The sequence below is a fragment of the Microtus oregoni genome, unplaced genomic scaffold (assembly GCF_018167655.1).
Source record: "Microtus oregoni isolate MIOR12 unplaced genomic scaffold, Mior012 000002F_ref0000024, whole genome shotgun sequence".
In the NCBI taxonomy this organism is placed as follows: Eukaryota; Metazoa; Chordata; class Mammalia; order Rodentia; family Cricetidae; genus Microtus; species Microtus oregoni.
In genome coordinates, this window is record NW_024543061.1 from 51882166 (window position 1) to 51899310 (window position 17145).

General features: G+C 36.7%; 1 protein-coding gene across 7 annotated transcripts in view; it reads left to right on the top strand.

The window, feature by feature from the left end:
* The window catches only part of Grm7 (glutamate metabotropic receptor 7), a 902923-nt gene that overhangs the window by 445373 nt on the left and 440405 nt on the right, over window positions 1–17145 (top strand). For all 7 annotated transcript variants that reach the window (XM_041633580.1, XM_041633594.1, XM_041633599.1 and 4 more), the window contains exon 4: window positions 5262–5416. In XM_041633580.1, the coding sequence (XP_041489514.1) occupies window positions 5262–5416 (155 nt within the window). The remainder of the gene's footprint in view (window positions 1–5261; window positions 5417–17145) is intronic.

Below are 17145 nucleotides of genomic sequence, written 5' to 3' on the forward strand. Positions count from 1 at the left end.
TTGTTCCTGAATGGTTCATATTAGTTGGCATTTTCCATTGTCTCTAGCCTTCCTTACACCAGATGACTTTTGAATGGTATTTTTATCTTTACTTCCAGTCTTGATAATAAGGGAATAGGTGGTGCTCAATAAATACCATTAAATGAATGATTGAAATTCTGAATCTGGAGTTCAGTGTTTAATGGTATATGAAAGTCTTATCTCCCTGGACTTTATGGTTGGTATTTTTGTTCATTTGCTTGTGCTCCCTCCCTCCCCCTTCCTCCCCATCTCCAGAGTTTTACTCGATAACCTACATTGACATCTTACTCATAATCCTCTTGCCTCATTCTCTGATTGCTGGGACTGCAGGTATGGGATTGAAATAGGATTAAATCTTGATTCAAGTTTTACCATTTTAGACCTCACATACACCACATATGTAGTTGTCGACCTAAATGCTTGATCCAGTTCTACCAGCATGTCTTTTGCTCGTGGCATTGTCTTACTGAATTCAGTCTTTGTCTTTATCTCTAGTTATTTTTCATGTATGCTACTCCCTGGGAAATGTTTTGGATGACCATGAAATGCATTGTTTCTGTCCTGTTTGTGTCACTTGGGGGTTGTCTTATTGAACTATGTGTTTTAGTTACTTGTGATGTTTTGTTTTTCTTATATTGGTTTTTGAGCTCCAACCTCCTCCCTCCCTGATGCTATTAACATCCTTGTCAAACATTTTATTAGCCTTTTATTGTCTGCTTCATGCATTTACTAATGTGTGATACATTAGTAATGTATATCTATGTTCAGTTTTTAAAATGATAGTTTTGTGGTTAAGATTATAACACTTTTGTTCTGCAGTGTGTGGCTTATATTTTGGGTGGAAACTGTACATAATCCCCTGATAAATTATTTTATAATGCAGCTACTTTCTATATTGAATGTGTATTGCAATTTATGTATTAGCATCTTGGTTTCTGAGCACAGAGATAAAACGTCTGGTGCATATGCTTCTTCTAGAATGTGATATTAAAGGCAGAACCATCTGAAGATTACAGAATCCCCATAATGTTGATACTTTTTCAAAACTGTACACTGGATATGGAAAATTTTGACATTTCCTGCAACATTAACTTCAAACACTCTGAGACCAGGAATAAGATGGCATTAATATCTCAATTTTGAAGGAAGCTAAATGCTGAATCAGTCATGGGTGTTGATAATTTGGATTTTAAGGAAGAACAAAATCTGTCTTCAAAATATAACTCTGCAGTTATAAAAGTAACATGTGTGCATTGTAAATCCCTTAGGAAATAAGAGAGTTTCTTCTTATTCTTTTATAAAAAGAATACTATAAATTTTACTCCACCCAACACTGCAGAAAAGTTAGATGTCAAAGCAAATGATTACAAGTAATAATTAAAATTATATTTTATAAAACCTATAACCTCTGTCTTCAGACTGTTTAGTATTTGAAAGCGGCTTGCATGTGCTCTCTGGCTTTCTCCTGCAGTATGGATGTTGCACAAACTCTGCATGGATCTTTGGTGACTCACATTAGAATTTAGTCATCATCTGAACACTGAATATGTGCTCATGTATTTATTTGTATCTTGTCTTACCCTGTTTTCTTGACTTCCCTTTAACTTTTCATCGCTGTCAGATGTCATCACCTCTCGAAATGTTTTATTAACCAATTATTATCTCCTTTCTGTGATTTAATATGAGTCTGTATTTGAACCGTATGTGTATGCTCACATACACATACAAATGCATGCATGTACATAAATTTATGTTGGCCAGTTTTTGTCAGATAGGAATTGGAAAATCACAGTTTTAAAAACTATTTCTTTTATGTTTTTAACTATAGCCTTTGGCATTCAAACAAGGTGCATTTTATTGACAGCCCCAGTATTTTCTTTCAGGAAAAATATATGTACACATATGTAATTATTTTTAACATTATTTATTGTGTGTATGCATATATACATTCATGAGATCAACGGACAACCTCTGTGGGAGTCAGTTGTCTTCTTACATTTTGTGGGCCTCAAGAATTGAATTCAGGTCCTCAGGTTTAATGCCAAGTACTTTTGTCCTTGAGCCGTCTCACCAGCCCTAAATATTTAATTACAAACCATGACAATACACTCTAATGCAAAATATCTTCTTCCTGCCCTATCCTCCATAATAGCTGGCTCTGTTCTCTTGGGCAGCTATTCCAACTCTTTAAACACTTCTGGTTTCATCTGCATAATAGACAGACAGGCAAGTTTAAAATTACTGATTTCCTGATCTGTCTACTCATTTACATCTGAAATGTTTTAAATTATATAAATCACATTGAAGGTCCCAACATCCTCATACAACATTTCTAGTGAATTAAAATTAGTGTTTACACTATTATGAGCATTCAAATGACGCTCTATAGAATTAAGCATGTTTTTTTTTCATTTGGTGCTATGACATATTTGTGGATGTTTTCCCTAAAGAAAGTATAATAACGTCTAGTTTTTTATTATTTAGTTAGCTTTAGTATTTTCCTATTATTGCTGGCATTACAGATACATCTCTTTTCTTCCAGGTTCATAAATCAATATTCTCAGTCTTAGATGCTTTTGGACACACTCTCCTGAGAACTCCATCATCCATTCCTAATCTGGAGCCAGCCACTATGTTGCTAACAACTCGCCCTCTTGTTTTCTCTCGCCTTCCCTGACCTTACCTTTTTCTTCCCAAAATATTTTTAGTCTGCTTTTTTCCTTCACATTGTTGGACCACATTCTTGAATAACTTCTTTGAAAGAATAATCTATAGGAATATATATTTCAGGGCTGGAGAGATGTCTCAGTGTTTAAGAGCACTTATTGCTCTTACAGAGGCCCTGGTGTATACATCACACAGTTCACAAATGCCAGTAACTGCAGCTCCAGGAGATCTGACACATTCTTCTGGCCTCTGAGGGCATCTGCAAGCATGTAGTACACTTAAACTCATAAAGGTATACACATCAGTAAAAATGAGTATATCATTTTTATTAAAAACTGCTTTGTGTATTTGATGCCCAAAACTTTTATTCTGACTCCACAATTAATAGTTGATTTGTTGACGTTATGTCTCAATAATTTTAAAACAATATTTTCCCAGAAATGATTTAGTAAATAGTGTTGATTACTTATGAGTTGGGGAATTATTGATTTGTATGGCATAGTACAGTCTAACTTACAGTGGAAAAAAGAGCAAGTACTTCTGAGCACATATGAAAATTCTTTTTGCACTGGGATTCATTGTGTGTTAAATATCATAATTCTGAATCAAAACATTTTCTCAGACTTTTGTTATAGTATTATTATTCTCATATTTTTCCCTTTGTCTCTTAAGAAATTAATCTGATTTTTTCTAAGTTCTTCTCAGTTTTATAAGATATTTTCATTATTTCCAAAGTTAGCACTTTTGTGACGTTTTGTTTCTCTATTTTTATAACAGTTTACATTTTTTAATTCACAAATTCAGCTTCTCAATTTATCAATTGATTGGTAAATAATTAATAAATTATAGAAACTATCTCTTGAAATGTCTTATTGGCAATAGTTTAAAGCCATTGTTTAAAATAATCTTATTTTTCTATACATTTGTTTAGGAAATGTTGACTATATGTAGTCTTATACTTATTTTAAAATTCTTATTTTTTTAGTATTTAGTCTTATTTTCTTAATTTTATTTTCTTAAAAGTGGCTACAATATTTTATTTTCAATATACATTTTCTTATCTATGTTCTTAATTTTGTCCATATCTTGCTATTGGCTATCTTCATACACCTTAACTAAGTGAATTTGTTATTTTGTACTTTCTCCTGTATTATCTTTCCATGTTAAATTTTGTCTTTTTCACTTGGGCCTTCTGTACCTTTGGGGTAGGCATTAGCTTACTGTAGATATAGGTTTATCAACCAATCCAAGTCACAGTAGGTATAGAATTGACTGTTGTATTAAGGGTTTCTTTACTGTTTTTGTGAAAGTGGTAGATTTTTTAAAAAAAGCAGATTATTTTTTTTTCTTTTGCCTTTTGTTTTTTAAGCAAATGTTATTCCCTTTACTAATTTTTTTTTCTTTTTTGTTTTTTTTTTTGAGACAGTTTTCTCTGTGTAATAGGCTTAGCTGTCCTGGAACTAGCTCTTGTAGACCAGACTAGCATCAAATCCACAAAGATCCACCTGTCTCTGCTTCCCAAATACTGGGATTAAAGGCGTGTACCACCATTGCCTGGCTATGTTATTCCCTTTAAATAGCCTCACCATTCAGTATGTAATACATTAGGTATATACTCATTCTCTCTTATTCCTTTCCTTGCTTCACACAGTAATTTCTCCTTGGCCTTTTGTTGCTTGGATAATCACACTATGATGGAACAATATCTTATTATTTTATTAGAAAATTCCCAGTTCATTTTTTGGTCGAGAAGAAAGAAAATGTGATCAGAGTTTTTATTGTCTCTTGTGTTGTCTTTAAAGACATTCTTATTGATTTATTGCTGAACCTATGTGATACCTGAAAATTGAAAATCCAGAGTGATGAGATATTGTGTCTGTGTGTGTGTATGTGTTTTATATGTGGGTATAGTTTTATGTGTATGTATGCAAGTATATATGTGTATTTATATTTGTGCACAAGTGCATGTGTCTCTCATTTTCACCTCTTTTCCAAATTTCAATATGAAACCTTTCTAATATCACTTTTTCCTTTTCTTACTTTTTCTCTTGTTGCCTTTGATATTTGCAAGCTATACTCATCTAAATATGGAAAATGAACTTTCATGTTGAAAGTAGAATTCTGTTTATTTTTATAAATGACTGCAGATTTATATTGACATAGTACTTTCTGGAAATGATATTTACCACTATCTCAACTCTCCACCTGAAGCCCAATGTCAAAAAAATGAAGTAAAACATGATTTTATTTGGCCATTATGGGAAAGGCATTTAGTATCTTTTTCTAAGTTGTTCTTTCACAATTTCTAATAATGTGAATATGTATCTTTAGCTTATTATATGTTTATCTCTCCTTTTACCTTTGATTTATAACATTTTCATTTGTTTTATTCAAAGGACTTTGACAAATTTATGAATTTCTTTACATATGCTGTATACAAATTCTTATCATAGTCCTTTGCTATTGCTTGCATATGTTCTGAGACTGGAGAGCTTCTTTTGCCTGAACTTAAGCATAAAGCGGTTCGTGTTCAGCTTTTACACCTATATGCTCTCTTGTGTTCACTTTCATAGGCAGATCCTTGCAGCAGCGAAAAGAGCTGACCAAGTGGGCCATTTTCTCTGGGTGGGGTCAGACAGCTGGGGATCCAAAATCAACCCACTGCATCAGCATGAAGATATTGCAGAAGGAGCCATCACCATCCAGCCTAAGAGAGCAACCGTGGAAGGTATGTCCTTTGTCAGCAGTGGAGTGTGTAAAAAGGGGGACTACATGCTGTTTGGTGACCCAAACTGAGGTCTTTGGGGAGTTTCATGTTTGTACAGGATTTATAACGTGTGTTTTCCAGAGTGGAGTGATGGGGTGCAAATGAAGCTGTACACCTGGTCTGTTCCCTTTGCTGACAACTCTCTTTTGTAGAGATTATATTATTTCATGGTAATGTTGCAATTAGCATAGATTCTTTTCTCACTCTGAAGAGCATTCTGAGAAGAGATCATCATCATTACTAAGAACTGAAACAATAACATATCCAAGTGTGTGTACAACAAGACTGCATTTTTAGGGAGAAGGTTTTCCCTTTGTAATTTATCCTTTGCTTTTTAGCACGACAATCATGAGGACATTTCCTGTTACCTCTTGTGATCTCTCCAGAGGCTGTGAGCATAGGAACATGACATTCTGCAGACACCAGTGTTGCCTCCTTGTCTCACTATTCCCTTGCTTTCCTACATTGCTGACACCTCCCTTTTCTCTTTTACCTTCTTTGATATTAAAAAATTCTTTTCGGGGTGACATTAGTAGGAAATGATATTACTTGTTGTTCCTGCACACCAACTGAATATATCAGTTACAATTAACTTTTTCTTTAATGTGCAAAGAAAGGGTCTGTCTAAATGGAAACACTATCTGAAGAAAAATTAACTCCTCTGCTGATAGCCTGCTTTTTGTTTCCTTTTTGGTGAATCATGTCTTTAAAGATTTCCTCAAGTATTATTTGCACATCACAATGTACCCCATCCTCTTACTCAACAAAATCAAATATTTGCACTTCTTTATATTTTCTCTCTGTTCCAATAAAATTAATTATTCTCTCCAGAAGGCTACAGGGTCTGGGTAGATTTTCTGAAACAAATCAGATTGTTCTTTTATCTGTCACAGGTCTTTTTCTGTTATCTTGAGGAGATAACAATCCCATGAGTCTGTGTTTCTTTGAGAAATTTTGAATTAATTTATTCCCTTCATACATGCCCAGAGCTGAATACATATCTAACAAAACAGGTCACTGAATTTACAGATGGACTGCTCTTGTAGGAGGTCGTTAGTTAGTTCCTGGCTGCTCAGCCCTGAAATAATCACACAGAAACCTTATTATTTTCAATGCTGTTTGGTCAATATCTTAAGCATATTTCTGGCTAACTCATATCTTAAATTAACCCATCTCAATTAATGTGTGTATCGCTACAAGGCTGTCGCTTACTTGGTAAAGTTCTAGCATCTGTATCCAGCGGGGCTACATGGCTTCTCGATGACTGTGCTCTCCCTTCTTTCTCCCAGAATTCAGTTTAGTTTTCCTTGCCTATCCAAGTTCTGCCCTGCTATAGGTCTAATGCAGTCCGTTATTAACAAATGGTATTCACAGAATACAAAGGGGGAATCCCACATCACCTCCCCTTTTCTGTTTAAATAAAAAGAAAAGTTTTTAAGTTTAACATAGTAAATTACATATAACAAAACAGCTATCAAACAAGAATTACAGTTACAATATTTATATCTACTTTATCTCTGTACATCTAGAAAATCTTTTATCAGAACTTTAGCATAGAACAATTACATATCTATTTTAACTTTTATCATATCTAAGGAAAATTGTCATTATAATTATCTGTTCTTCAACTACATCAAAGACTCCAGAAGGATATATTACCTAAGTAAGCAGGAAGTACACTGTAAGCAACTTCCAAATCTCTAGAAATGACAGAGATGTCTTGATTCCCTGGATAGTCACCCAAAGTTCTTCTATACCATTGGGGCAATTTTTTTGTATCTGTGGAGGTTTCCTTTGTTTCCGAGTATGTGGTCAATTTTGAGAAGGTTCCATGAGCTGCAGAGAAGAAGGTATATTCTTTCCTATTTGGGTGGAGTGTTCTATAGATGTCTGTTAAGTCCATTTGCTTCATTACCTCCAACAATTCTCTTAATTCTCTATTAGGTTTCTGTCTGATTGACCTGTCCATTGGTGAGAGAGGATTTCTTACATGAGATTGTGCAGTAAGTGATGCCTGAGAGCCAACTGAATGGACAGTGAGGAGTAAGAGATGTGAACTGAAGAGCAAAGGGGCAGATGTAGCAAAACAGTTGCCTAATGAATACTGAAGCAATTCTGTACTTGCAACTTCTTGAACTCATCGTATGCCGCTCAACATTTTGCTGTTTGCAAGACACTAGGAGGACTATCTGCTCCCTCAGAGTATAGTCATAATCACACTGTTTGGTTGACTAACTTCTATTGACCCTTAGGTATTTCCTTGAATATTAATTTGGCATGGAAGCTTGCTATACTCATTGCTTCACCTTTTCTGTAAGAAATACCTGAGATAGCATAGGGAGTGGGTTTGTTCCATTTTATGGGTTTGGAGGTTTTAATCAGGGCTTGATTATTCCATTTCTTCAAGATCTGGGATGAGAACACTGTGGTGAAAGGATGTGGCAAAAACCAATGCCAAAAAAATGAACAAAAGCACCTGCTGGTAGGCAAATGAAAGATAGGGGTTCCTGGTGTCCTAAAGTTTTCTTGTGGCACACTTACAGTGACCTTCAAGACTCCCAGTAGGCATTACTTATTAAAGGTTCTTTTGTTTATTTTTGTTACTTTCAAGAGTATCACCCCTGAGGACCAAAGATTTACTATCTAGACCTTTAGGGGTTTGGTTGTTTAAATGGAAATGCTTCCCCTGGAGCTCATATAAATACTTGTCCCCCAGTTGGTGGAAATGTTTAGTAAGTATTACCTTGTGGGAAACTGTTTGTCATTAGAAGTAGGTTTTGAGGTTTCAAAACCCCAGGCCTTTACCATTTGGCGCTCTGCCTTCTACCTGTGAATCAAGATGTAAGCTTTCAGCTACTGCTCCAACACCATACTTGCCTGCCTGCTGTCATGTTTCCCATCATGGTGGTCATGGACTCACCCTCTGACTGGAAGCCTTACAGAAACTCTTTTTTCTAAAAGTTTTCTTGGTCATGGTGTCTTAGGATGACAATAGGAAGGAGGCTAGAATGGGGGAACACTGAAGACACAAATGACAGCACGGTCTTTGGTTATTATTACACCTGATGAAGTCAGAGTTGTTTTGCTATGGTGGTTGGTCTTGACTGTCAACATGCATAGATTTGGAGTCACAATGAAAACACACCTCTGTATATGTCTATGAGGGATTTTTATAGGTTTATTTAAAGGGTGATGACTATAAGTAGCTCCATCTACCCTGTATCTGGGGTCCCAAAGCATATTTAAAAAAAAAGAAAGGGAGGAAGCTGAGCAACTGCAAGCATCTTCCTTTGCTTCTAACTGTGGATATTTTGTAACTATGGTTCTCCTAACTTGCCTTCCCTGCTATGATGAAATTCAGGCCTTCATATAGTGAGAAAACTTACATGTACACCATCTCTAGTACCTCTCAAGTTTACTCATCTCTGACTAATAGTATCTGATAGGTACCTTTGGACCTCTAGCATATAGATCTTTCCCTGGGAACTGTGGGGAATTAATAAAATTTTAAATTATTATCTGTCTTTGTGGAAGAGGAATCACAGGCCACATAAGGGGCTGGCATAAAGTATGGCTGAAAGGAAAGTTGGGGTTACTTCATAAAATGTCCTGTCTACAAAAGAGACTGTGTTAGATGTTAAAAGTGAAAGTGGCATCAGAGAATGAAGTCAGTTATCAACAGGGTGGGTTAGAACACTCACAATGTGATTATGTGGAACAGTAAATGGGGTGTGGGCTATGGGGTGAGAAGATGTAAGAGATTCGAGAGCCTTAGTTGGGGCCTCTCTTACTAATCACTAGATGTCACATAGATATGATGTCTATATTTCATGGCTACAAGCCATATGGGCATTATATTTTAGAAAATTACTAATTATTAATGATGTTCTTTAAATACTGGAAAGAAAATGTTATTTTGTATATATGGAGGGATATAAAAAATTATTATGTCAAACCAAAAACAGCCTTATGAACTTCTTAAATCAGAAAGGAAAATATCAACTAAAACTTTATAAGGGCTGGGGAGATTGCTCAGTGGATAAAACACTTGTAGAACCCCATAAAGCGTAGATATGTATGGCCACCTCCTGTAATCTCAGAATTTGGGAGGTGCTAGAGCAAGGCGCTGGAGATTCACTGAGAAGTCCTGATTCAATAATTAACAAAAGAGTATCTGACATCAGCTTCGGGACTCCACACATACTGTACATGTGTGTATACCCAACCACCAGTCCATAAGCATGCAGACCGCCCACACATACACATGCAAAAAAAAATTCCTCAAGACAATATAACAGAGAAAATGTTGCTAGATATGACATTCCAACATGAAGGAACAGTTGCAGTTTCTAAAAATCTCTGTGCCTCTCTCCAAATAAATGTGAAGATTTTCACTGTGCTGTGAGGAAAGCACCATATCTTCTATCTAGGGATACTTTCATTGTGCATTCTCACACACAAAAAAAGAGCTAAACTGCTTCATCTTCACAGCAGATGGAACAATAAAATTGAGAATATGCACTCAAAATGCCATTCCTAAGAAACTGTGTGGAAGGGGGTGAATTCAGCAACACTGCTGAACTTGACTACTGTCATGAAGGATCTAAACTCAAAAGACAAGTGGAACACATTTTAAAAAGACAAATAAGGATTTCACTCTCTAGCCTCTTACACATGTTTGTTTTGTCCCCGATACCAGCCCCATGCTTGGTAAATTCTCCATACCAGATTATATTGAGCAAAAAAATCTTGAAACCATTCATAGTATACCCCAGTATATTTGACTAAGATATAGGTGAAGTTGCGAAGAAGTGAATCAATCACCCACATGTTTACCTTTTTATTTAAATAATATTTCTTCATCATTTTACATACCAACTAGTTTCCCTTCCCTCCTCTCCTCTGGTCCCTACCTTTCCCATCTACTGCCATCCCTATCCACTCTTCCTCTATCTCCATTCATGAAGTACATATTTACCTTTTAGGATCATATTTTCAATGTGTTTTCCTAACATGTGAGCCTTTGGCCGCTGCTGCTGCTGCTGCTACTGATGATGAGGATGATGATGATGATGTGTGTGTGTGTGTGTGTGTGTGTGTGTGTGTGCTCGTGCGCACGCACGAGACGCACTCAACATGCATATATATATATATATATATATATATATATATATGGCATAGAATGTAGTAATAGGAGCATCGGGGCTGCATCCCCAGCACCCCAGCCGCCTGCCTAGCTTATGCCCGAAATAACAACACACAAACTGTATTCTTTTAAACACTGCTTGGCCCATTTCTATCTAGCCTCTTCTAGGCTAATTCTCACATATTAATTTAGCCCATTTCTAATCATCTGTGTTACACCCCAAGGTGCGCTTACCGGGAAGATTCTAGCCTAGGTCCATCCTGGGTTGGAGCTGAATCGAGTCTGCTGGGAGAGCGGAGCATGGTTTCTCTGTCTAAGGCGTCTTACCTCACTTCCTCTTCCTCCCAGCATTCTGTTCTGTTTACTCCACCCACCTATGTTCTAAGCTATGAGCCCAAGCAGTTTGTTTATTACTTAACCAATGAAATGAACAGATTGATAAATGACACTCCCACATCAATAGAACTCTATGAATGTCTTCTTCTTAAATCACTTCTTTACCTTATTCTTGAGAAAGTGTCTCTTGCTAAAGCTGGAGTTCTTAGTTTCAGCTGGGCTGATGATCCAGAGAACTCCAGGAAGTCTTGAGATTAGAGACAATGCATCTGTCACTTTTGACTTTCTCTTGGGTGTTGGAGATCTAACCTCAGGTCCTTGTGCTTGTATCGAGGTGCTTTACCCACCTCATGCAACCATCTCCCAAGCTATGTATAATGTATATATCAACATCAAAACTTCTTTTGTATCAACATGCCTTCCTCTGTGATATCAGCTTCTGATCCCCTCTTCTCCTTTTGTATTTATTCTTCATTTACTGAGAAGGAGGCCTTGGTGTTTTTTAGCTAAGGATACCATTTCTCTTCTTTTGAATTTAATGCTGGCAGAATCTGAGCCACAGAAGGATCAGCTACGGATGGGCAGCCTGCCCAGCATTCCTGACAAATTTCAATAGTATTTGGCAGTAGTCCTCTAGCTCTTGAGAAAAGTTATTTCTATAATTTTTGGTTTCTATGTGTTTTCAGAAGAGCCCAGGCACGTGTTCATTTTGCTTATATGTATGTTGTTCTATTAACTAAAATGTGCAGCCGTCCTCTCATGCCCCAATAGTCTTCCAAGGGAAGTACGTTCACACTGCCTTCAGCTCTTTACCTCCAAAATGCAAAATTGCCCTGTTGCTTGGAAGCAGGCTGGTCTGGGTATCCTCATATAATAGACAAAATGGGTCATGAATCAGTGTCCTTTTTGCTTCTAATATAGACAATAGCCCTGACAAGTGAGTGTTAGAAGGTCTCATTTCAAATTGACTTTTTTAGCCCCTACAAGTGTTGATACTACTTCCAATGAAATTTACACCTGAGATAGGTGAAGGAACAGACAATAAACAGACAGGCAAACAAATAAAAACCCAAGGAATTCACCCACTCTCTGGGCTCAACATAGAAATATCTGCCTTTTGGGAAAAAAAGGATCTCGTGATTTTTAATCAGGGTTAAATGGAATTTTGCTTTTCACAAAACCTTAAGTTAAAGCTATGACAATCTAAACAAAATAGACTTGACTCCTGATTCCAGTTTAGTTTTGATGACTTTGTCCATCTTTAATTGACTGGACCTTTGCTCAAAGAGAAGATATAAAAAGCATCAGCAACCACAAGTATTTTGACATAATCACAATCCAGAGTGCTTGTTTTCTTTTGCTTGGATTTCTTTGAGAATTTTATACAATGTGTTTTGACTGTATTCGCTTACCTTCTCCCTAACTCTTCCTGATCCACTTTACTTCCTTACTCACTGTATTTTGTGACATCCCGCCTCCCATGAAGTCTAATCAATTTGTGTGGACTTTCATTGGAGTATAATTAATCTACCAGGGGTTTCCACACTTGAAGAAAACTGACTCTCCTTCTCCTGAAAGCTATCAGTTGCCAACAACTGCTTGACTGCTGGTGGGTCGATGTACCTAACTCTCCTATCCTTGTTAGGGTTTGGTCTGCCCTGAGATCTCGTGCATGCTCATAACCACTAAGAGTACATACATGCAACTGTTCTTTTATATGCAGCAGACACTCTTTTCCCTTGTAATCATCCACCATCTCTGGCTCTTACACTCTTTTGTCCCTTATTCTGCAATGATCCCTGCTGTTTTTAAACAATGTGGTTATTGACCTATAACCTCATTTAATAGGAGAACAATGAAATTCTGCAAATTCATTGACATGGCCACTGTTTTTTTGTTAAAATCTTCTGTAAACACTAATGTTACAAGCGCAAAATGTATATAAACGAGGAACATAAATATTTAGATATGGCATGCAACAAACCAGATGCAGTCACACATCTAATATGATGACCATAGATGACAGAGAAGACTACAAATGAGAAAATATTTTAAATACAAATGAAGAAATATTTTAGCAGAAAAACTACTCCAATGTTACTCCTTAAAGATGAATATACTTAGTCCAGACTCTCTAAAGAAAGAGGACAAAGGGAATGAATACACATCATAAAGATTTATTAGTTCATATTAAATGATAATTTTGGATTGGTTCAGCAATGATTGTGTATACACTAGTGAGGCTGAGAATCCGATAGCAGCACAGTCCTGGAGGTTGAATACCTTAGTAGTTCCGGCCTTATGCAGAAACCCCAGAAGATTCCCGGAGAGCATCTAGTTTCCATTTTGCCTTTGAAAGCCTAAGAAACTGAACTCAGATGGCAGTTGAGGGTGGCAATAGCTTCAGGAACAACACAAAAGGGTAGATACATTCCAGTGAGGGACAAAGGTAGACTGAACAGAACAAAATCAACAAGTCTGCTTTGGACATCCTCTTATCTGGGTTGCAGTAGAGATGTATAACCTGCTGTGAGGGAGGGTCTTCAACCTCAGTTCATCCTTCCAGGAAATGCTCTTACAGACCCAGCATGCTCTCTCTAAGCTGATTCCAGATCCAGTCAAATCGACAAGAAAGATGAATATCACAAACTATCATGTAAGTTGAGGAATATGCTGCTTTACATGGAAAATTACACAGGTGTGCACAAGAAGCAGCAGCACTATTCTCTATAACATCAGGCTGATTTTAGATCTGGAGTCATACCAGTATGTACAGATGTTGCAAAAGCCTGAGAGCCTAAGAGAACTATGCAATTGCTTTAATTTACTAGCAGACATTTTATTTACTCATTATTTGAAATGTACATATTACAAATTATATATAGTATTAATATATGGGAAAGAAAGAGAATATTGTCTACTGTAGATATATAGGAGCACTTTATGTCAACAAAATAAGGAAAAGGAAAAAAAATCACAGGGATAGTGAAGTTCTAAGAACATAGGTAATACATTAGATGGAAAAAATGAGAATACTCATCTTGGTTTCATTCAAATAGAGTTTTAGTAGAAAAGTGACAAAATGTAAGTTTAAAATTAAGAGATTGGTTGGAGGACAATGAAGTTGAAATTTTAAAACTGATTCTAGTGCTGGGGAGGTTGAGGCAGAAGGACAGCTAATTTGAATTCAGACTGAGTTAAATAGTAAAATACAGTCTTTTTTTTTTTTTTTGTTTTTCGAGACAGGGTTTCTCTGTGGTTTTGGAGCCTGTCCTGGAACTAGCTCTTGTAGACCAGTCTTAATAAAAAACAGTAACAGTAACAAAAACTGAAGGTAAAAAGAAGAACTATTCAAACTTAATAAGGGTATCCTGGAAGCAAAAGCATCCCTGTATATTGAAATTCTTCAGTTTCATAGTCACCCATCAATTTTCCAGCTCAAGACATCGGTCATGTGATCTCTAGTGGATAAAGCAATGGATTTTAAGTAAATATTTCATCTGTTCTTCATGCATTCTGTCCAATGTATTTTGAACATATTTGCTCCCATCTCTTTGCCTCAACTCCTCATCCATCTTCTGCTTCTCCCTACTCTCCCAACTTTATGTCCTCTTTTTAAAAAGGAAGTTTAACAATCCATTGAATCCACTTTGTTCAGACCGTATAGTCATGCATGTGGGCCATCCTCTGTGGTATGAGAGACCTATCAGGACCCAAACCTTTAGAGAAAACTGACTCTTTCCCTGCAACGTCAACTGTCTAATGCTCATCATTTACTGTTAGGCCCAGGAACCATTTCCCACTTTTTTCTCAAATGTTGACTGTTTTGGCTTTATGCAGGCAAACACAGCTGCTGTGATGTCATGAGTTCAGTGTTCTTGATATATCCAGAAGACACTGCTTCACTCTGGTCCTCCCTGACTTCTTGGATCTTATGGTCTTTCTATTTCTCTTCTGCGATGGTCCCTGAACCTTGGGGAGAGTATGATATACATGTCCCTCTTGCAGTTGATCATCTTTGACACTTATGCTCTGTGCTTTGGTTATTGTGAGTGTCTTCCCCACCATGTATGTCACTAGAGAAACTTCTCTGTTGAGGTCTGGAAGTTTTACTAACCTAAGCATAGAGAGTTAAGAGCACAGTTTGAAACTACATCCAATTAGCTAAACAGCAGTAGCATCCTTTTGGAGAGTATTAGCTAGTTCATTGCCTGAAATAAAAAAAAAAAGATTGAAAGTATAGAATATAGCCCTTACTTTTGAAGCATTGGGTCTATCCAAGAGGTGAAAAACTTCCCTGTAAGCCATCAAGATGTTTGGGGATGCAGACCAGCAAGTAGATTGCTTTCCTATCACAATGAATGAGACATGGTGGCTCATACCTGAAATCCCAGAACATGAGAAATAGAGATAGTAGACTCAAGAGTTTAAGGACACCCTTGGCAACACAAAGACTTCAAAGAAAGCTTGAGCTACATGAGACCCTACCTCACATTTAAAGAATAAATAAATAAATAAATAAATACATAAGGATTGTTCTTTTGAGACAAGACTGAACAAAAAATGTGAATACTAAATTTTATCAAAACCAAATGCAAAAATAAAAGTAAAGGATATCTGAGAATTTTTTTTTGTTTTTTTTTGTTTTGTTTTTCAAAACAGGGTTTCTCTGTGGCTTTTGAGCCTGTCCTGGAACTAGCTCTGTAGACCAGGCTGGTCTCGAACTCACAGAGATCCGCCTGCCTCTGCCTCCCGAGTGCTGGGATTAAAGGCATGCGCCACCATCGCCCAGCTCTGAGAATTTAAAGAAGCATAAAATTCTCCAAGTGGATAGCAGGGAGAAAAGCCATTTGTAAACTTCAGGAGGTTAAAAGGCCTTCTTTAATGTTCTTTAACACAAATTGATTGCTTCTTAATCTCTCTTTATTTAGAAAAGGAAGGAAAAATCTTTATAAATTAAGAAATGGGTGTTTTTCAAGCTCACTGTGTTAACGATATTAGGTATGTTCTGTAGGTTAATTGGAATGTTGAAGTTAAAGTCACCCTTGCTGTGATTCTAAAGGCACTGTTCAGGAGTTTCAAAAGTCTGACTTTACTGTATTATTTGTTGCTTAGTACAGAACATGATTGTGCCTTGAGTCTATGCCTTAATTTCCCTTTCTCAAATTCTGGGACTACAGGCAAACACTGCTGTAACCCTGGCTCCCCAGTGAGCCTCTATAAGCTATGACATCATTCTATATCAGAGTCAGTATTTTCTGAGATATATGACTCAGCTTTCTCTTAAATGAATCAGCTTGTCTGTAATACAGCAAAAGAGGGCCAAAGATTGACTAACGACTTAAATGAATGTAGTTAGTGACACTTGCCTGAAGCTACTACTACATGTTACTTCAAAGTCAGGAGATTCATTAACTTATCATGGCTAAAACAAGCACTGACGCCATCCACACTAGATTCAATGTGGCACAGAGATGAACTTTGATTGAACACCCGATGCTTCAATTTTTAAATAATATTTTATCATGTGTGTGTGTGTGAGAGAGAGAGAGAGAGAAAGAGAAAGAGAGAGAGAGAGAGAGAGAGAGAGAGAGAGGGAGAGAGAGCGAGAGAGAGAGAGAGAGAGAGAGAGAGAGAGAGAGAGAGAGAGACTGTGACATGAATGTGATAGAGATGAGATATGGTGACTAGAGGACACTGAGTGGATTATTCTTTCCTTCGAATATGCAGGATCTGAGAATAGAACTCAAGTAATCAGACCATATGTTTTATTTCTTATTGGCTTTGGTTACTACTGATTTTTTAAAACTAGAGTTGTAATTTGAATAGACGTGGCTGTGTACATCTTAAATATGATAGCCTATAAATTTTATTATCTCTCTATATTAAGGTAGCTGTTGCATAAATTGAGATAATATAGTTGCATCACACCACATGAAAACCTTTACTCTTTCCCCTAGCACCAATCCTATTATCTTCAAGATCATGCTGCCTCCCTCACTGAACTTTCATACTATTATTTTTGTGTTTTTTTGTTTGTTTGTTTCTTGAGACAGGGTTACACTATGCATCTCAGACTAGCCTAGAATACACTACATGTATATTGCAGGTTGATCTTAGATTCAATGTGAACCTCCTATTTACCCTTTATGTGCTGAGATCACAAGCATATATCAGTGATCCATGCTATGTGGAATCATGTCTATAT